Source organism: Nycticebus coucang, chromosome 7 (genome assembly GCF_027406575.1).
Source record: "Nycticebus coucang isolate mNycCou1 chromosome 7, mNycCou1.pri, whole genome shotgun sequence".
Taxonomy (NCBI): domain Eukaryota; kingdom Metazoa; phylum Chordata; class Mammalia; order Primates; family Lorisidae; genus Nycticebus; species Nycticebus coucang.
In genome coordinates, this window is record NC_069786.1 from 105,538,984 (window position 1) to 105,554,377 (window position 15,394).

Sequence of the window (15,394 nt, forward strand, 5' to 3'; positions counted from 1 at the left end):
CCTTGTGTGTGTCCACTTTCAGAGCCCAGCTGTCAGCCTGTGCAAGTCTGTCAATTAGTATCTCAAGGGTTTGGGATGGGGTCTGCAGCCTTTTGAGGAGCACAATCTAACACTAACCTCCAAATTCCTTTTCGTAATTGAGCATTCATTAGTTTGACGGAACAAAAGCAGGCATTCTCTATTATAAAGCAGAGGTCAAAACTGGTGGCTATGTTTTGTTTGGCCTGCAGAGTGTTTAAATATTGAGAAATTTCACATAAAAATACGGATTTCCGGCTTCTCTTGGAAAACGGGAAGAGCTGATGCCTCTGGGGCTCAGTAGCCCCTTCAGATAAAGATGTTTCTCTGGTTCAAGCTCCCAATTTTAGGACTCATCCAGGACTGCTTTGGGCACAGACATTATTTGCCTAATCTATGTAGGAATCCCAGTCCATGTTGCTGTTCTAGAGCCATAGTCTTCTCCTGTAAAATGTGGAACGGATTGGCAAGGCTGCCTGTTCACTGTGCCTGCCACCCCAGTACAGACTGGGAGAGAATGTGCCCTAGGGGTGGGTGCTGTGCCTTTTCCCTCGTGGCCCAGCACATGACACTAGAAGTGGCTGGTACATGAATGATGCTTATCACTTTCTTCTCATATGGGTGAGTGAATGAATGACTTGCTCTCAAAACGACAGTCTGTTTCTGAGTGACAAGAACCTGGCTCAACAGCTACAGAAATCCAGGCTTATTAACGTTCCAGCAGGTTTTTCATTGACACTCCCTATACGTCTTTCCTTTTTGTGCTATAAAGATCTTCCTTGGCATCCTAACTTGTTCTGAATCTCATTTAAAACTCCAGGAGCAAATGCGTTGATGGTTCACTAAGATTTATCAATAAATTAAGATGAAAAGCTGCCCCTGTCAGCCTTCTGATGTTTCCTTGGAAAGATGGGATGATGTTGAAGAGCTCCAAGTTCCAATCCTAAGGTGGCCTTGCAGGCTACCACCCCACGCAGACGACAATGTCTACAAAGACACAGATGGTAATGCCGCTGTCCTGTGAGGCTGCTGTACTTCCTGGTTCCACCTCTGGAGCATCAAACCTCCTCCGCCCTCAACACAGGAACAGACACAGCCTTCTAGTTATCCCTCTGGATCCTGGAAGCCCACCTGTGAATGTGGTAGGATGGCTGGCACAGGCATCAAGGCTAAAGTGCTACTAGACATCACTATGCTGAGCAGAATCCTGAGCAGCCTCTGCGGGAAGTTCTCAGCACACAGTGCTGGAGTTGGGCCATGATCAGAAGAATCACTGTCCTTTTCTGAAAAGATGCACCCTATCAAATTTACGGCTAACATGTCCTCTGGCATATAGTATGTGCTTGATAAATATTTGCTGAATGAATAAATGAACAGGGAGAAAACCACCAGGCCAGGGGCTTGAGGACAGAGAACTGGGCTCATGATTCAGGTGCACAGGTGGGACGGAAAGATTAAAAACTCAACTCCTTGCTCTTTGCAGCTCTAGACACATCACAAAATCTTTCATTTCTGTGGGAAGCCAAGTGATACCATTATACTCATTCCATGAATGTTTTGTTGAGATAATTTATTGAAATAATCCTGAAGCATGCAGACAATGTTTTTCAGAAATGTCAAAGTTAGTAATGGAATTTTTTCTCCTGCTTCCCCCATGACAGAAACACAGTGGGTCAAGTTGTTGAGGGCTTTGAGGTTATCAGGGCCTAAAAATCCTCTGCCTGTTCTTTTCTGCCTGCCTCATGATTATAGGTCCCACATCTTAACTTACAATCACAGCCACTAGGAACCCTTCCCTGATGGCCATGTTATGGAGTGTGCTGGTTACTATTGCTGCAAAACAAATTACCCCAAAACCTAGTGGTGTGAAACAATCATTTTACTATGCTCAGGAGAAGCCGTTCTGTAGGTCAGGGGTTCAGGAAGGACATAGTGGAGATGGCTTGCTTCTGCTCCAAGATTTCTGTAAACCTCCTCTGAAGTATCAGCTAAGACTTGAAGGCAAGGAGCTGGAATTGTTTGGGGCTGTTTTCACTCACACCTCTGGTGGTTGATGTCTCTGTCAGCTCAGGCTCAGCTGACTCCATGAAAGACTACATGGAGTCTGTTCATGTGGTCTTTTCACACGGCCCAGTCTGGGCTTCCTTGTGACATGATGACTGGGTTCTAAGAGTGAGCATCCCCAGAAAGCACCAGATTAAAGCTAAATTACCTTTTATAACTTGGCCTTATAAGTCATATGGCATCACTTCCAAGGTCAGAGGCCCACTCAACTATGGTGCAGGGAACACAGATCCCACCACTGGATGGAGGAGTGTCCAGGTCACAGTGAAAGAAGGGCGTGCAGGATGGGAGGTATGGTGCAGCTATCTTTGCAAAATACCATCCCCCACACCTGATTGGATGTGTTTCCAAGGTACTCTGTATGCAACTCTACTGGCAAAACAAAAACAGACACACAAAAGAAAAAAATGCTTGCGTGCCTCTCTGTTCATAGTGTGAGCTCAGTGATAAGGGACTGTGACTTAGTCACCTGTGTCTCCTCTCTCACTGGCACAGAGCCCGGGGCACACAAGCACTATGTATTGTGGGATTGAACTGAGGAGAAAGGAAGAACCCGAAGGACTCCTGGGGTCCGCTTTCATGCTGGCTGTTGCAGCATAGGACCATTAAAAACACTTCCCTGGGACCCAAGGCCACTCCCTGTGAGCGTATCATTTATGACAGGGAGCTTTTGCTTCTGGATACCTCCCACGCTGTGCACGGGAAGTAACTATAAGAATCATAATTGACTTTCTATTTCCCTTTTCTTGTGCTTTTTGAAATATTATTTTATTTGTACCCCTTCTATCCCTGTGTCATTCACACGGCAAGTGTGAGGTTACCCAAAAGACTGCCTATTTTACACATATCCACCCATGGGGAACAGGAGAAGGAACACCGGGTGAGGAGAGAGCCTGGGTTTCCGTCTCAGCTCAGGCACTCAGTAGAAGCTGGGTAGCTGTGGCAAGACAGCTAATGTTGGGCAGCGCCTGTGGCTCAACGAAGTAGGGCGCTGGCCCCATATGCCAGAGTTGGCGGGTTCAAACCCAGCGCTGGCCAAAAACTGCAAAAAAAAAAAAAGAAAAAGATACCTAATGTCTGTAATGGGTATAAATGGCTATAAAATGAGGCACACCTGCCTCTCACAAAGTTGTTTTGAAAATAATGTTTTTTAAACTATAAAGCAATACACAAATACGAGATGTTACCATTACAGGATATGGTAGTTGTTTAGTGACTGATTCATATGGTCTCCCTCTGCTGCCCAGGCTGGAGTACAGTAGTGTGATCACAGCTCACTGCAGCTTCAAACTCTTGGGCTTAGGTGATCCTCCTGCCTCAGCTTCTGGAATTGCTAGGACTACAGGCTCGAGCCATCGTGCCTGGTAATGTGGTGATTTAGAAATATATTCACTATGCCTAATGCGGAGCCTAATTCTCCTTCCCTTAAATGTAGGTTGGAGTTAGTGACTGATTTCTAATGCATAGAATGTGGCAGAAGTGATGCTACCTGACTTCTGAGGCAAGGTCACACATAGGATAGCTTCATCTGGCTTTGTTCTCCCAGGTAATTCACAAGCCTGCTCTCAGGCCCTGCGGACACTTAAGCCCATGTGCACTAGACAGGAGCTGTGCCAACAACGACTGGCACTAACTTGCCAGCCAGGGAGACACCCCAGCTAGGAAGTGGGTTCCCCAGCCCCACCTAAGACTTCATCAGATGACTACAGCCCCAGCCACCATCTTGACTGCAGCCCCATAAGAGACCTTGTGCCAAAACTGCCCAACTAAGCTGCTCTGAGGTCCCTGATCCACAGCAACTGGGAGAGATAGTAGTTACTATTTACTGCTGTTTTAAGGTTCTAAGTTTTGGGGTGATTGTTTATACAGCAACTGATAGTGAATACTCAGAAATGTGCCTTGCAGATAGTGTGGCAGAAGGGTGAGAGGGGAGAGCCCAATTTCACTACAAGCAAGAATAGCCCTATCATTTACTATATCTTTAAGTAAATGTTCTTTGAAGAGAGGCCTCACCTAGACAGTATTACAATTGCTTTATATAAATGGAAGCAACAACAAAAACCCAACAACAATGACAATCAGATGACCGGGAGCCAAAGGAGAAGTGGGAGCCAGAAGACTGGACTCGCGGGAAAGCGATTTCCGCATTGACTACATGCCACCCAATCCTGCGGCCACCTCCTCATCCATCACTCTTTTGTTCATACCTGACAGCTCCAGGTTGGCTTCTGGAGTCCTCATCTCAACTGAGCACTTGTTCACCTGGACAACGGGGCTCTCTTCTTTCTGACCTGGTTTTCCAGAAAGGGCAGTGACTTCACCCTTAGCTCTCCCCATTTTCTGCTGCAGCCCCTACCCAGTTCCCCAAGCCTTTAAATCATCTGTGGACTAGGTTGGAGTCAGCTTGGTGCCTGGCTCTGCAGAACAGGGGCATCTTCTCTGGGCAAAGACCAGCCAGCTTGCATGGAGAGTGATCTGCACCCGCACCTTGTTCCTACCTGCTCTGACCCACTCAGCTAACTGGCCCACCACCCAGACACCAGAGACACCCCAGAGTGAAGGTGAGGTGTCAGAAGACGCCCTCCAATCCTGGCTCTCCCCACGAGATTCGAGATTGGAAGTCCCTGGGAGAGTGAGCAGGAAGTAAGGAATATATGAGAATCCGCTCCCCTGAGAAACAGCGCTCTTCCATGGGCTCTGCTGCCAACCCATCCAGACTTCAGAGTTATATTCATTCTCTTCCTTCCACTCCAGAAAAATCTTTGAAGGAAATATGCATTCATTTTTTTTAAACCCACTTATTTAAAAGGCACGATTTGTCCCTCAAATAACCATACGGTCCTCTTTCTTAGCTTCTTAATTGGTTGGAACAACCTTGACTCAAATATCTAACAGAGATTTAGTGATATTTTAATGGAGTCTTCATTCTTGACTCACCCCAGGTTAAGTCCAGGGGTTCTGAAGGCAGTGCCGGCTGCAGCAGACACAGGCACTGGCCATGGAACAACACAGGCGAGCTGTCACGCTTTGTTTTTCTGCTTATTAAATCCAAATGCTCCTAATTAGTTATCCTGCCCGCTAATGCCTGGGTGGACAATGGTGTCGGGATCAGGGCTGCTGAGAGGCTGTGAATACAAGTTCCTCGGGCTCCTGAGGCTTGAGACTGGTGACTGGGTTGTGGGCACTGAGGCGCTGTGTTCCTGTGGGCTGTGGATTCAAAGATGTCAACCCCTGTCTGAATAAAGGTCATCACCTGTTACTTCTTTGGTGAAAGGGCAGCTGTGCTGGGTGCCCACTTAGGCTCGGCCTTTGTCTATGGCTGTGAAGAGCACCCACAGGGAAAAACATTCTCTGATTATGTGCTTGCTTGGTGGGGCAAGGCCATGCAAAATTACTCACAAAACTTTCTTGAAGAAGAATTCACAAAGCATGTTGTTAACAAGTAGCTTCAAAATGCCTTAAACATTGCCTTTTGGTCATCTTACACACTAGCTAGAAAACACAAGGAAATCTTTGAGGTGGGCCCATAGTTTGTATTGTTTCTTCAGGGACCAGTTCCAACAAATGTTTATGTCACAAACATTTGAGGGCCTAGCAAAAAAGTTAAGTGAAAAGTTAGCTGCTCAGGAATGGTTGGCGTTCAGAAAGTTTGCAATACCGAACAATTCATCATTATTCATAACTTTTTATTTGGTTTTAGAATTCTGTGCATTGTTATTTCACAGATCATCATTTCTAGTTTTGCTCTGTTTAGGGGTTAACTTTAAACTAATTAGTTTGCTTTGCTCCAGGGGGTGGCGGGGGAGAAAAAACTAGTGGGTTCGGGACAGTGTATGTGCGTAGGAACATGCATTTTCGTCCATCCATTCCTTCACCAATTCATCAAACATTTGCACTCTCTGTAAGTTAACTCAGTTGCTAAGTGTTTACTGCGTTAGTATAAAGCAGACAGCTCAGACAGTTCCAGGCAGCTCCAGAAACCTGTGAGCATTTGCTTACTCCTCTCTCTTTTCTGTGGGGCCTCCCCTCTGGTATTCTCCCCGATTTACAATTCTTTAGTAAGTACTTAACTTCTGGAATTTTCCACCTTTCCCCCCTCATTAGAATGTTGAGATGTCTCTCCCCCTGAAATATCATGCTGTACTTTCAACTTATGAGTAAGACAAATGGATTTGTGCCAAGATAATAATTTATTTTTCTCCAGCAATATATTTCATATTAACTAGAATCTAAATTGCCTTAACTTAAATGTGGAGTCTAGTTTGGAAATTTAGGCCCACGGAAGGTAAATAATGAGAAATCAGCTCCTTAGACTGTCTCACAAGAGAGGTGTGTGTGTTGGGGGCTGAAGTAGTGGGCTAGAGGGGCCGCTCTAACCAAACGCCTCACCCATGGGATCATCCAGTATCCTTTCTCAGGAATTACCACAAATAGAGTCATTCAATGCTTAACTTACATATGTCCCAAAGGTGTGTAATACCAGAAGAGCTGGTCATTAATATACATTTTAGGTTTTGTCACGGTAGCACAGGTAGCCAAAATTTGAGGTCAAACCTGACCTTTTCTTTCAGCCAGTAGAAGGAACTTCAGAAGAATTCTCCTATTGTTTACACAGTCCAAGGAATGACATATTAAACCCCAGGGTTCTGATTCTCTCCTTAAGAACAACTAAGAACTCTTGACCATGAATTTACTTATACTAATGTACTCGAAATTTGGAAACTTTTTATCAATGTTAAACAAGCCAAGGGGATGTGAACAAAGGGATGGTTTGTCAGATACTTCACAGACAAAAGGGGACAGCTATTCCAGAAGTTAAGGCATTGAAAGTGATGGAAGAGTTCCTGCTATCTCACGTGAACATGTCTTTTTTTTCTTTTTCTTTTTTGAGACATTCTCACTTTGTCACCCTTGGTAGAGTGCTATGGTGTCATAGTTCACAGCAACCTCAAACTCTTGGGCTCAAACAACTCACTTGCCTCAGCCTCCCAAGTAGCTCCAGATGCCCACCACAATGCCTGGCTATTTTTTAGAGATTGGGTCTCGCTCTTGCTCAGGCTGGTCGTGAACTAGTGAGCTCAAGTAACCCACCAGCCTCGGCCTCCTAGAGTGCTAGGATTACAGGTGTGAGCCACCACACCTGGCCCTTGTGAACATGTCTTTTTATTGTATTTCTATCTTAGAGCCTTTTCATAGATTTGTGATACTGCTGAATAGACTGAAAATAACAAAATACAAACTCTATTCTATTTCCCCATCTTGAAGTAGCAAACCAAGAGAAAGCTCTTCAAAACAGTGCCTTAGTTTCATAACATGCACCAATACTTGTCCAATAATTCATATTCGCTTAGTCCTCTTCTACTAAATCCTTTCTAAGGAACTACTTTGTCAGTTTAAAAAACCACTATGCATTCACATCTCCTGAAAGCAAGTTTGTTTGTGAGATTTTCTTTTCTTTTTTTTGTTTTTTGCAGTTTTGGCTGGGGCCAAGCTTGAACCCACTGGCCCTAGTATATGTGAATGGCGTCCTACTCCTTGGGCCACAGGCATCGTCCTGTTTGTAAGATTTTATTTAAAAAATAATCAACAATATATTTGTTTAGATTTACATTTAAAGAACATATTAATTGAATACATTTTTCTAACAGAATTCCAAACTAAAGAAATGTGTGACTCTAAGTGGTACACATAGTGCTCCTAGGACCCGGAGAGCCACTGCCACCGGGTTAGGCCCCTCCGAGCCCTGCTACTCGGCAGGAGTACTTGGCTCTACGGTATGTGTGATGCTGATTACAGACAGAAGTGCTGTTCAAATAATCCCTTTTCGATATGCTAGTAATACACAGTGAGCAAGTCAATCAATGGTGAAATATATAGACATTAGGGACTTACTGTCAGCATAAATTTTGGTAATAATTGGCACTCAGTGACCAATGGACAGGTGACGACAGCTCCCAGTACAAGTGGAGAAAATTTCCTTTGCGAAGTGCTTGTCAGTCCTTGCTAGTTTCCCCCTCACATCCAACTGTATAATATAGTAAAGGAGGGTGCAGGCAAAGAGGGCAGTAAATTCAAATAATGAGAAGAGGTGGGAAAATTGTCTTGAATGTGACAAAAGAAGCATTAAGGTAGCTTGAAATCTTCAAATTATTGAATTGAGTCTTTGCTCAATTTCAGAGATTGTTACCTATAAACACGAAACCAAGGAGAGACAAGAAGCTTGCAATTTTTTTTGGGGGGGGTACTAGAGTTCTTTCAGCACCTTTAAGTATTATTAATTCTTACCTTTTCCCTTACCTTTTCTTTTTCTTTTTCAGAGAGGAAAATGTCTATGTTTTGTTTTTTATAAACATAAAAACTAATGGGAAAAATCAAATACACTAAGAAGAAATTGGATCTATAAAAGTCTTCAATCACTCACATTAGGTTATCTTCTCTTCCTCTGCAAAATCTATACACCAAAAGTTCTTTTCTATAGTTATTTTATAGGACGGAAAGATCTGCTTTGATAGAAACTTTTAGCAGTTCGGAGGGGAATCAAATAGGGAGAAATGATTTACTCTAACATTTCTGACACAGACATGACACAGGATGAGGCCAAAACAGTGCAGGACCCTGTAGGGCTGGTGGTGGTCAGTCACGTAGGGTTTCCTGCCACCACGACGTTCTTTTTCACAAAGTAATAGTATTCTTTTTCCTTTGTCCTTGTGTCCCTTCTCTTACAATTTGAAGAATAATTCAGATCTAGAAAACATGCTTGTTATTTACTCAGAAACCCAGGGAAGATGGGGAGAGGGTGCCCATCAGTGCTGATAGTCAAGATGCAGACAGATCAAAGCTAAATCCAATTTAACCCACCTCAGGCAGAAAAGGTAATTGAATTAAACTTCCTCTAAATATGATAAGTTTGTGGCTCTGAGAGCCAGGCACAAAGAACCAAGTTAGAGTAAGCTGTTAAGTAAATGGATGCATTGAGCTCTAGCCACCCGTCCATGGGGAGTTTGATAAGCTGGTGATTGCCTCGATCATTTTACTACCGAAGCTGAAAACTGATTAAGCTGCTTATGAGGCTCCAGGGACTAATGGCTTGGTGGACCAAGAATAGTGCTGCCACTGATTTAAGTAAGCTGCTTGGCATGTATGGTTTGATTATTACAAGGGGGAAAAAAAAGAAAGGGCAAAAATAAAAAGATAGCAGGGTACAGGAAGCCTTAAAAAGCAAGCTTTATTATTCCAAATGGATACACTACTTTGATACCCCAAAATGAATATGGAATTACTTCAATTCTTTCCCTTCCTCTGATATCAAAACTCGTTTTTGAAAGGCTTCCTCAAAGAGTACTCGCTTCGGAGGCCACCCATTCTATTTTAAACCACTTTTACAAGAATGTTCTGTGCCTTTAAGCATACTTCTCAAGTGATAGAGTCTGTGTCCTCAGATACTGTGATCAGATAGACTTTAGAAAATAGACAAATGTATAAGGAGTGTTTTAACCAATTCTGTCCCTTGAACACCACTGGACGACCGAGGGCCATAAAGTAAGACTCTGTCTCTACAAAAAAAAAAAAACAAAAAAAAAAACCCTTTCCTATATGTGAAACTTGGTAAACGGTCTGTGAAGCTAGTGAATGATGCCCCATGATTATATCAATGTACACAATATGATTTAATAAAAAAAAAAAAAAAATATATATATATATATATAAAACCCTTTCCACCCCAGGTAGCGGATCACTGCAGCTTTACGTGGTAAAGGGCAGGTAGGACTGAAGGAGCTGGGGGAGTGGACAATGTACAAATAAGTTTAAACTTGATGCACAAGTGGAAATCAAAACCCTACTCTTCTCTCAGGCCTCTCCAACTAAATGCTCTAAAATCATTCCTGCCATTTAAAATAACTTTCCTAACCTGGATGGAGGTGGAACACATTCTTCTCAGTAAAGCATCACCAGAATGGAGAAGCAAGAGTCCTGTACTCCATTCTAATATGAAGGCAGTAGATGAGCTAATACAAGGGGGGAGGGGCAGGTGAATGAGCAAGTGGGGAGAGGGGAGGAGGGAGGCGGAGGGGGGTCATGGTGTATGACACATCTCTTGGGGGCAGGATACAATTACAAGAGGGACTTTATCTAACAAATGCAATCAGTATAACCTAATTCTTTGTACCCTCAATGAATCCCAAACAATAAAATAACAATAATAATAATAATGATAATTTTTAAAAAAGAAAAATAACTTTCCTACCTCTGAGGGGTCAAACAGAACACCAAAGTCTTTAAGTTTTTTAATTAAAAGAAAAAAGACATTTTTTTAAAAACCTGAAAAAGTAATTTAAAGTCTGAAAAACAACTGAAAGATATGAACACAGTTTTTAAGTTGACCTAATTTCTTCTAGATAAAATCACCAAAGAGGAAAACAACAACAAAAGAACAGAATCACAGCAGTTGGAGATGCTCTAAAAGTAGTCGTAATTTTTTTTTTAATTGACTCTTGAAAGAATCGTGTAGTGTCTAACAGCTTCTTAGAGAGGGAGTTGTTGATTTAAATGATTAACCAAAGTTAACATTCAGGCTTAGGGCTGAACACACAAAAGGTCAGTTTCTTCCTGGCTGCTAACCTGGTCAATCATTAAAGGGCCATGTGTTAATAAAAATATAAAGAGATGATTTTGACTCTTACGGGCTCTGTTATGTTCCATTTAAACTTTACTTAATTTAAATCTTTTTATTCACACAATTTGTTTGCTGATATAATTCACGTACCATAAAATTCCCTCTGTTAAAGAAAGCAATTCAGTGGTTTTTAGTATATTCACAAGGTTGAGCAACATCGCCACTAATTCCAGAACGCTTTCATCAGCTCCAGAAGAAACCACGTATGCATTAGCAGTCACTCCGCAGTCTTCTGTTCTCCCTAGCCTCTGGCAACCGCTAGTCTACGTACCTTTTGTCAGGGGATTTGCCTGTTTTGGGCATTTCATTGAAAGTGAATCATGCAATATGTATTCTTTACTGTCTGGCTTCTTTTACTTAGCATGCTATTTCCAAGGTTCGTCTAGGTTGCAGCATGCATCAGCACTTCACTCGCTTTTAGAGCCAAATAATAGCCATTATAGATGTACAACATTTTGTTTATCCACTCACCAGTTGATGAACATTTGGGTTGTTTCCACTTTTTTGCTTATGATGGATAACGCTGCTCTGACCATTTGTGTGTGAGTTTTTATGTGGACATATGTTCTCAGGTCTCTTGGGCATATACCTGGGATTAGAATTGTTAGGTCTCACGGCAACTCCATGCCCAACTTTTTGAGAAATTGCCAAACTGGCTTCCAAAGTGGCTGTACCACTATATACTCCAACACTGTATGAGTAACCTTTGTACTGTCCTATAATATGTTTTTATACTAAATTCCCTCTACTTCTTGGTTCTGAAGAAAAATTAACGGAATATCAGGGCTTATGGTGAAAAGTACCCCCATGATGGTAGAATTCAGTGCCAAGACCATAATCAACAGAAGGAGAACAAAAATAAAGTGGCCTCCTGAGCACTTACCTGCTGCAGGTCAGCGAGGGAATACAGGTGGATCTGCTGAAGGAGGTATTCTCTAGGGAAAATTCTGAAAACAAGGGAAGATACACAAGTGAACTGTGGTGCTGCCACAAAACACACTTTTTTCTGATAAGTTTCAAAGTCTCATTTAAGAATTCCTTTCCTTTGCTCTCTCCCCTTTCCACTTATACTCCTCCTTCCCAAACCCTCTGCGAACCCTGTCATGATTTCTTTTTTTCAGATATTTTTCTTCCTAACACAGTTACTACAATGGAAGAAAAATTCTTTGATTTCTAATGTAATCAGAAATACTATGAGTACACTGTAGTGATCCAGGCCTGAGAACCAGGACATCAGATTTCTCACACCAACTGTGTCCTTAACAAGCTATGTGATCTTGGACAAGTCCCCAAATCCATCTGGTTTCAGCTTCTTCACTGTAGAATGAGAGTGACTGAGTGACTGGACATGATGTCTCTAATTACCTTTCTTTTTTTTTTTTTCTTCTTTTTTTTTTATTGTTGGGGATTCATTGAGGGTACAATAAGCCAGTTACACTGATTGCAATTGTTAGGTAAAGTCCCTCTTGCAATCATGTCTTGCCCCCATAAAGTGTGACACACACTAAGGCCCCACCCCCCTCCCTCCCTCCCTCTTTCTGCTTCCCCCCCCATAACCTTAATTGTCATTAATTGTCCTCATATCAAGATTGAGTACATAGGATTCATGCTTCTCCATTCTTGTGATGCTTTACTAAGAATAATGTCTTCCACTTCCATCCAGGTTAATACAAAGGATATAAAGTCTCCATTTTTTTTAATGGCTGAATAGTATTCCATGGTATACATATACCACAGCTTGTTAATCCATTCCTGGGTTGGTGGGCATTTAGGCTGTTTCCACATTTTGGCGATTGTAAATTGAGCTGCAATAAACAGTCTAGTACAAGTGTCCTTATGATAAAAGGATTTTTTTCCTTCTGGGTAGATGCCCAGTAATGGGATTGCAGGATCAAATGGGAGGTCTAGGTTGAGTGCTTTGAGGTTTCTCCATACTTCCTTCCAGAAAGGTTGTACTAGTTTGCAGTCCCACCAGCAGTGTAAAAGTGTTCCCTTCTCTCCACATCCACGCCAGCATCTGCAGTTTTGAGATTTTGTGATGTGGGCCATTCTCTCTGGGGTTAGATGATATCTCAGGGATGTTTTGATTTGCATTTCTCTAATATATAGAGATGATGAACATTTTTTCATGTGTTTGTTAGCCATTCGTCTGTCGTCTTTAGAGAAAGTTCTATTCATGTCTCTTGCCCATTGATATAAGGGATTGTTGGCTTTTTTCATGTGGATTAATTTGAGTTCTCTATAGATCCTGGTTATCAAGCTTTTGTCTGATTGAAAATATGCAAATATCCTTTCCCATTGTGTGGGTTGTCTCTTTGCTTTGGTTATTGTCACCTTAGCTGTACAGAAGCTTTTCAGTTTAATGAAGTCCCATTCTAATTACCTTTCTTGATATATTATTCTGTATCTAAATAAATTGATTTTAGGAAAAAAAATTGGAGTTGTGACCCATGTTTCTAGAGCCTTCTATGGTTTCCTTAATGGCACACAGTGGACTGAACATCACATTCCACATGTTGTACTAGCACATGTAGAGTGAGGATAATTTTTGGAGCCTAGGTATAGATGAGAATAATGGGGACAAATATTTTAAATTGGGACTCCTTGACAAAGTCCAGTATCTTTGGCTGCTGTCAGTTCCTGGCATCTGGACAAGTGATAGTTAATGAACAGGAAAAAACAATCTATCATGGGCAAGCAGACAGATGTCAAAGTGCAGAGAGTTGGAAAACACCACAAGTACAAACTAAATCCAAAACAAAACTCATTTGTCCTAACATTTTCTCTCTTTGTGTTATGTGGCATTATGCAATTTTCTTGTGATTTAAATGAAAGAAACCATTAATTTACTCAATTAACGACTATCCACGATATGCCAAGTATTGTGCCAGGCACTAGAAAATGGCAGGGTATATGCATGGGTAAAGCCCAGAAGTCAGTGTTAAAATGAAACAAAAACTTTCCTGGTGATTAGTATAGTCAAGGTTTAGAACCACCTGCCTAATAATCTAGCTCACTGGGAAATTCATTACTCAGTCGTTCAAGTAAGTATGCATTAGTTGCCACATCTTAGAGATTAAATCCATTCATCTAATCTGATTAAGCACAAACTGTATACCGGGCACTGTACTAGGCCACTCAAGATGGTGCACTGAATCCATTCAACACAGTCCGGACCCCATGGAGGACTGGAGTAAGTGCATTCTAGTTTGCAGCTCTCCTGAAAAGTAGGGTGGGCACTGGAGAGCTCTGCTGAAAAGCACTGCTGCACCCACAGGAATGAGCAGACCAAGGGAGTGGCAGGGACATTCAATTCTGGGAAATAGAATCCAGTTCCAAGGCTGGGCTCCTTTCAGTTCTAATGGCTCAAGGGCTGCACCTGTGGCAGGAAGGAGAGCACAGTCCCAGGATAGCAGGGATAGGGAAAGTGCTCAGTTTCTCCCACTGGGATTAGCTTCCCTATAGAAAGAAGCCCCTTGGTCTGGAAGGTAGATTGTGGTCCATCTCAACTTCCATCTCAATAACACACACATGGCAGAGACGATCAAGAGACCTATTCCTCAAGGTACTCTAGGGTTATGCACCAATAATAATAATAAGAGCACACTTTGGGGTTCTAGGTGACATGCATCGTTTTGTTTAATCCTCACAATAGCCCTGCATGTTAAGCACAGCCTCCATTTGAGACAGGAGGAAACTGAGGCTCAGAAGCAAAGACTAAATTGCCTAAAGTAACAAAGGTGAGATTCAAGGCAGGACTTTCTGACTCCAAGGCCTGCGCTCCTTCTGTTTTCTTAGAGTTGGGGGCAGAGGAAGGACGGAGGTGGGTTTGAGCTGACCACCTAATTTAGCTACATCCATAGCTTTTCTAGGTAGATGTTTATTACTGTTTAGACCAGCAGCAATATAGAGCCACTGACAGTTTTTTAACATAGGAGAGTCACGCTGATGTCCTTTGTCACACCCTCTTTCTGAAGGCAGTTAGAGAGGGTGGGAAGACCACAAGAAGGTATCCCTGCCAAGAAATCTAAGGACCTATTGTAGGGTAACAACAAGGGGATGGTAAAAGGAGTAGGTGGGTGGATGCAAGAGGCTTTGGACAAAAGAACGAGAAACTTTAGAATGAGTGTAAAAGGAGAAGGGAGTCAAATGCTCCTGAAATATCCAGCTTGGGTATCAGGATGGTCATGCCATTGGAACAGAGGCCAGGCCTTCAGGCAAGGGAATAAAGGATTGTGTTTTATATGTGCCCAAAGTCAAGTGCTTATTTGGGGAACAGCACACATGGCGGTGGGACTGAGACGTGGAAGAGCCAGGGTCACTCCTGACCTCAGCACAGAGGGCACAGCTGGAGCTGCAGGAGTTGCTGGAAGGGACCAAGCAGAAACCTGGACGGGAAAGGGGCTGAGCATAGATGGGCTGTTTGTTTTTACTTACAATATCTATAATTATTTAAGGTATATTTTGGTGTTTGCAATTTTCTCATTTTTGAAAAATTACGTCTTGAAAATACCCAGGATGTTCACACTTACTTCAGTTTCAAATATTTCCTTTTTTTTCTTGTAAAACGTTCATAACCTTGTATCCTTCACCAAGCTTCCCCTAATGTTTACATCTTATGTAACCACAGTACATTGA

The 15,394-nt window shown here is 42.4% G+C and overlaps 1 protein-coding gene across 7 annotated transcripts in view; it reads right to left on the reverse strand.

Moving 5' to 3' along the window:
* PLEKHM3 (pleckstrin homology domain containing M3) overlaps window positions 1–15,394 on the reverse strand; it is a 180,108-nt gene that overhangs the window by 58,938 nt on the left and 105,776 nt on the right. For all 7 annotated transcript variants that reach the window (XM_053597635.1, XM_053597637.1, XM_053597638.1 and 4 more), the window contains one exon: window positions 11,640–11,703. In XM_053597635.1, the coding sequence (XP_053453610.1) occupies window positions 11,640–11,703 (64 nt within the window). The remainder of the gene's footprint in view (window positions 1–11,639; window positions 11,704–15,394) is intronic.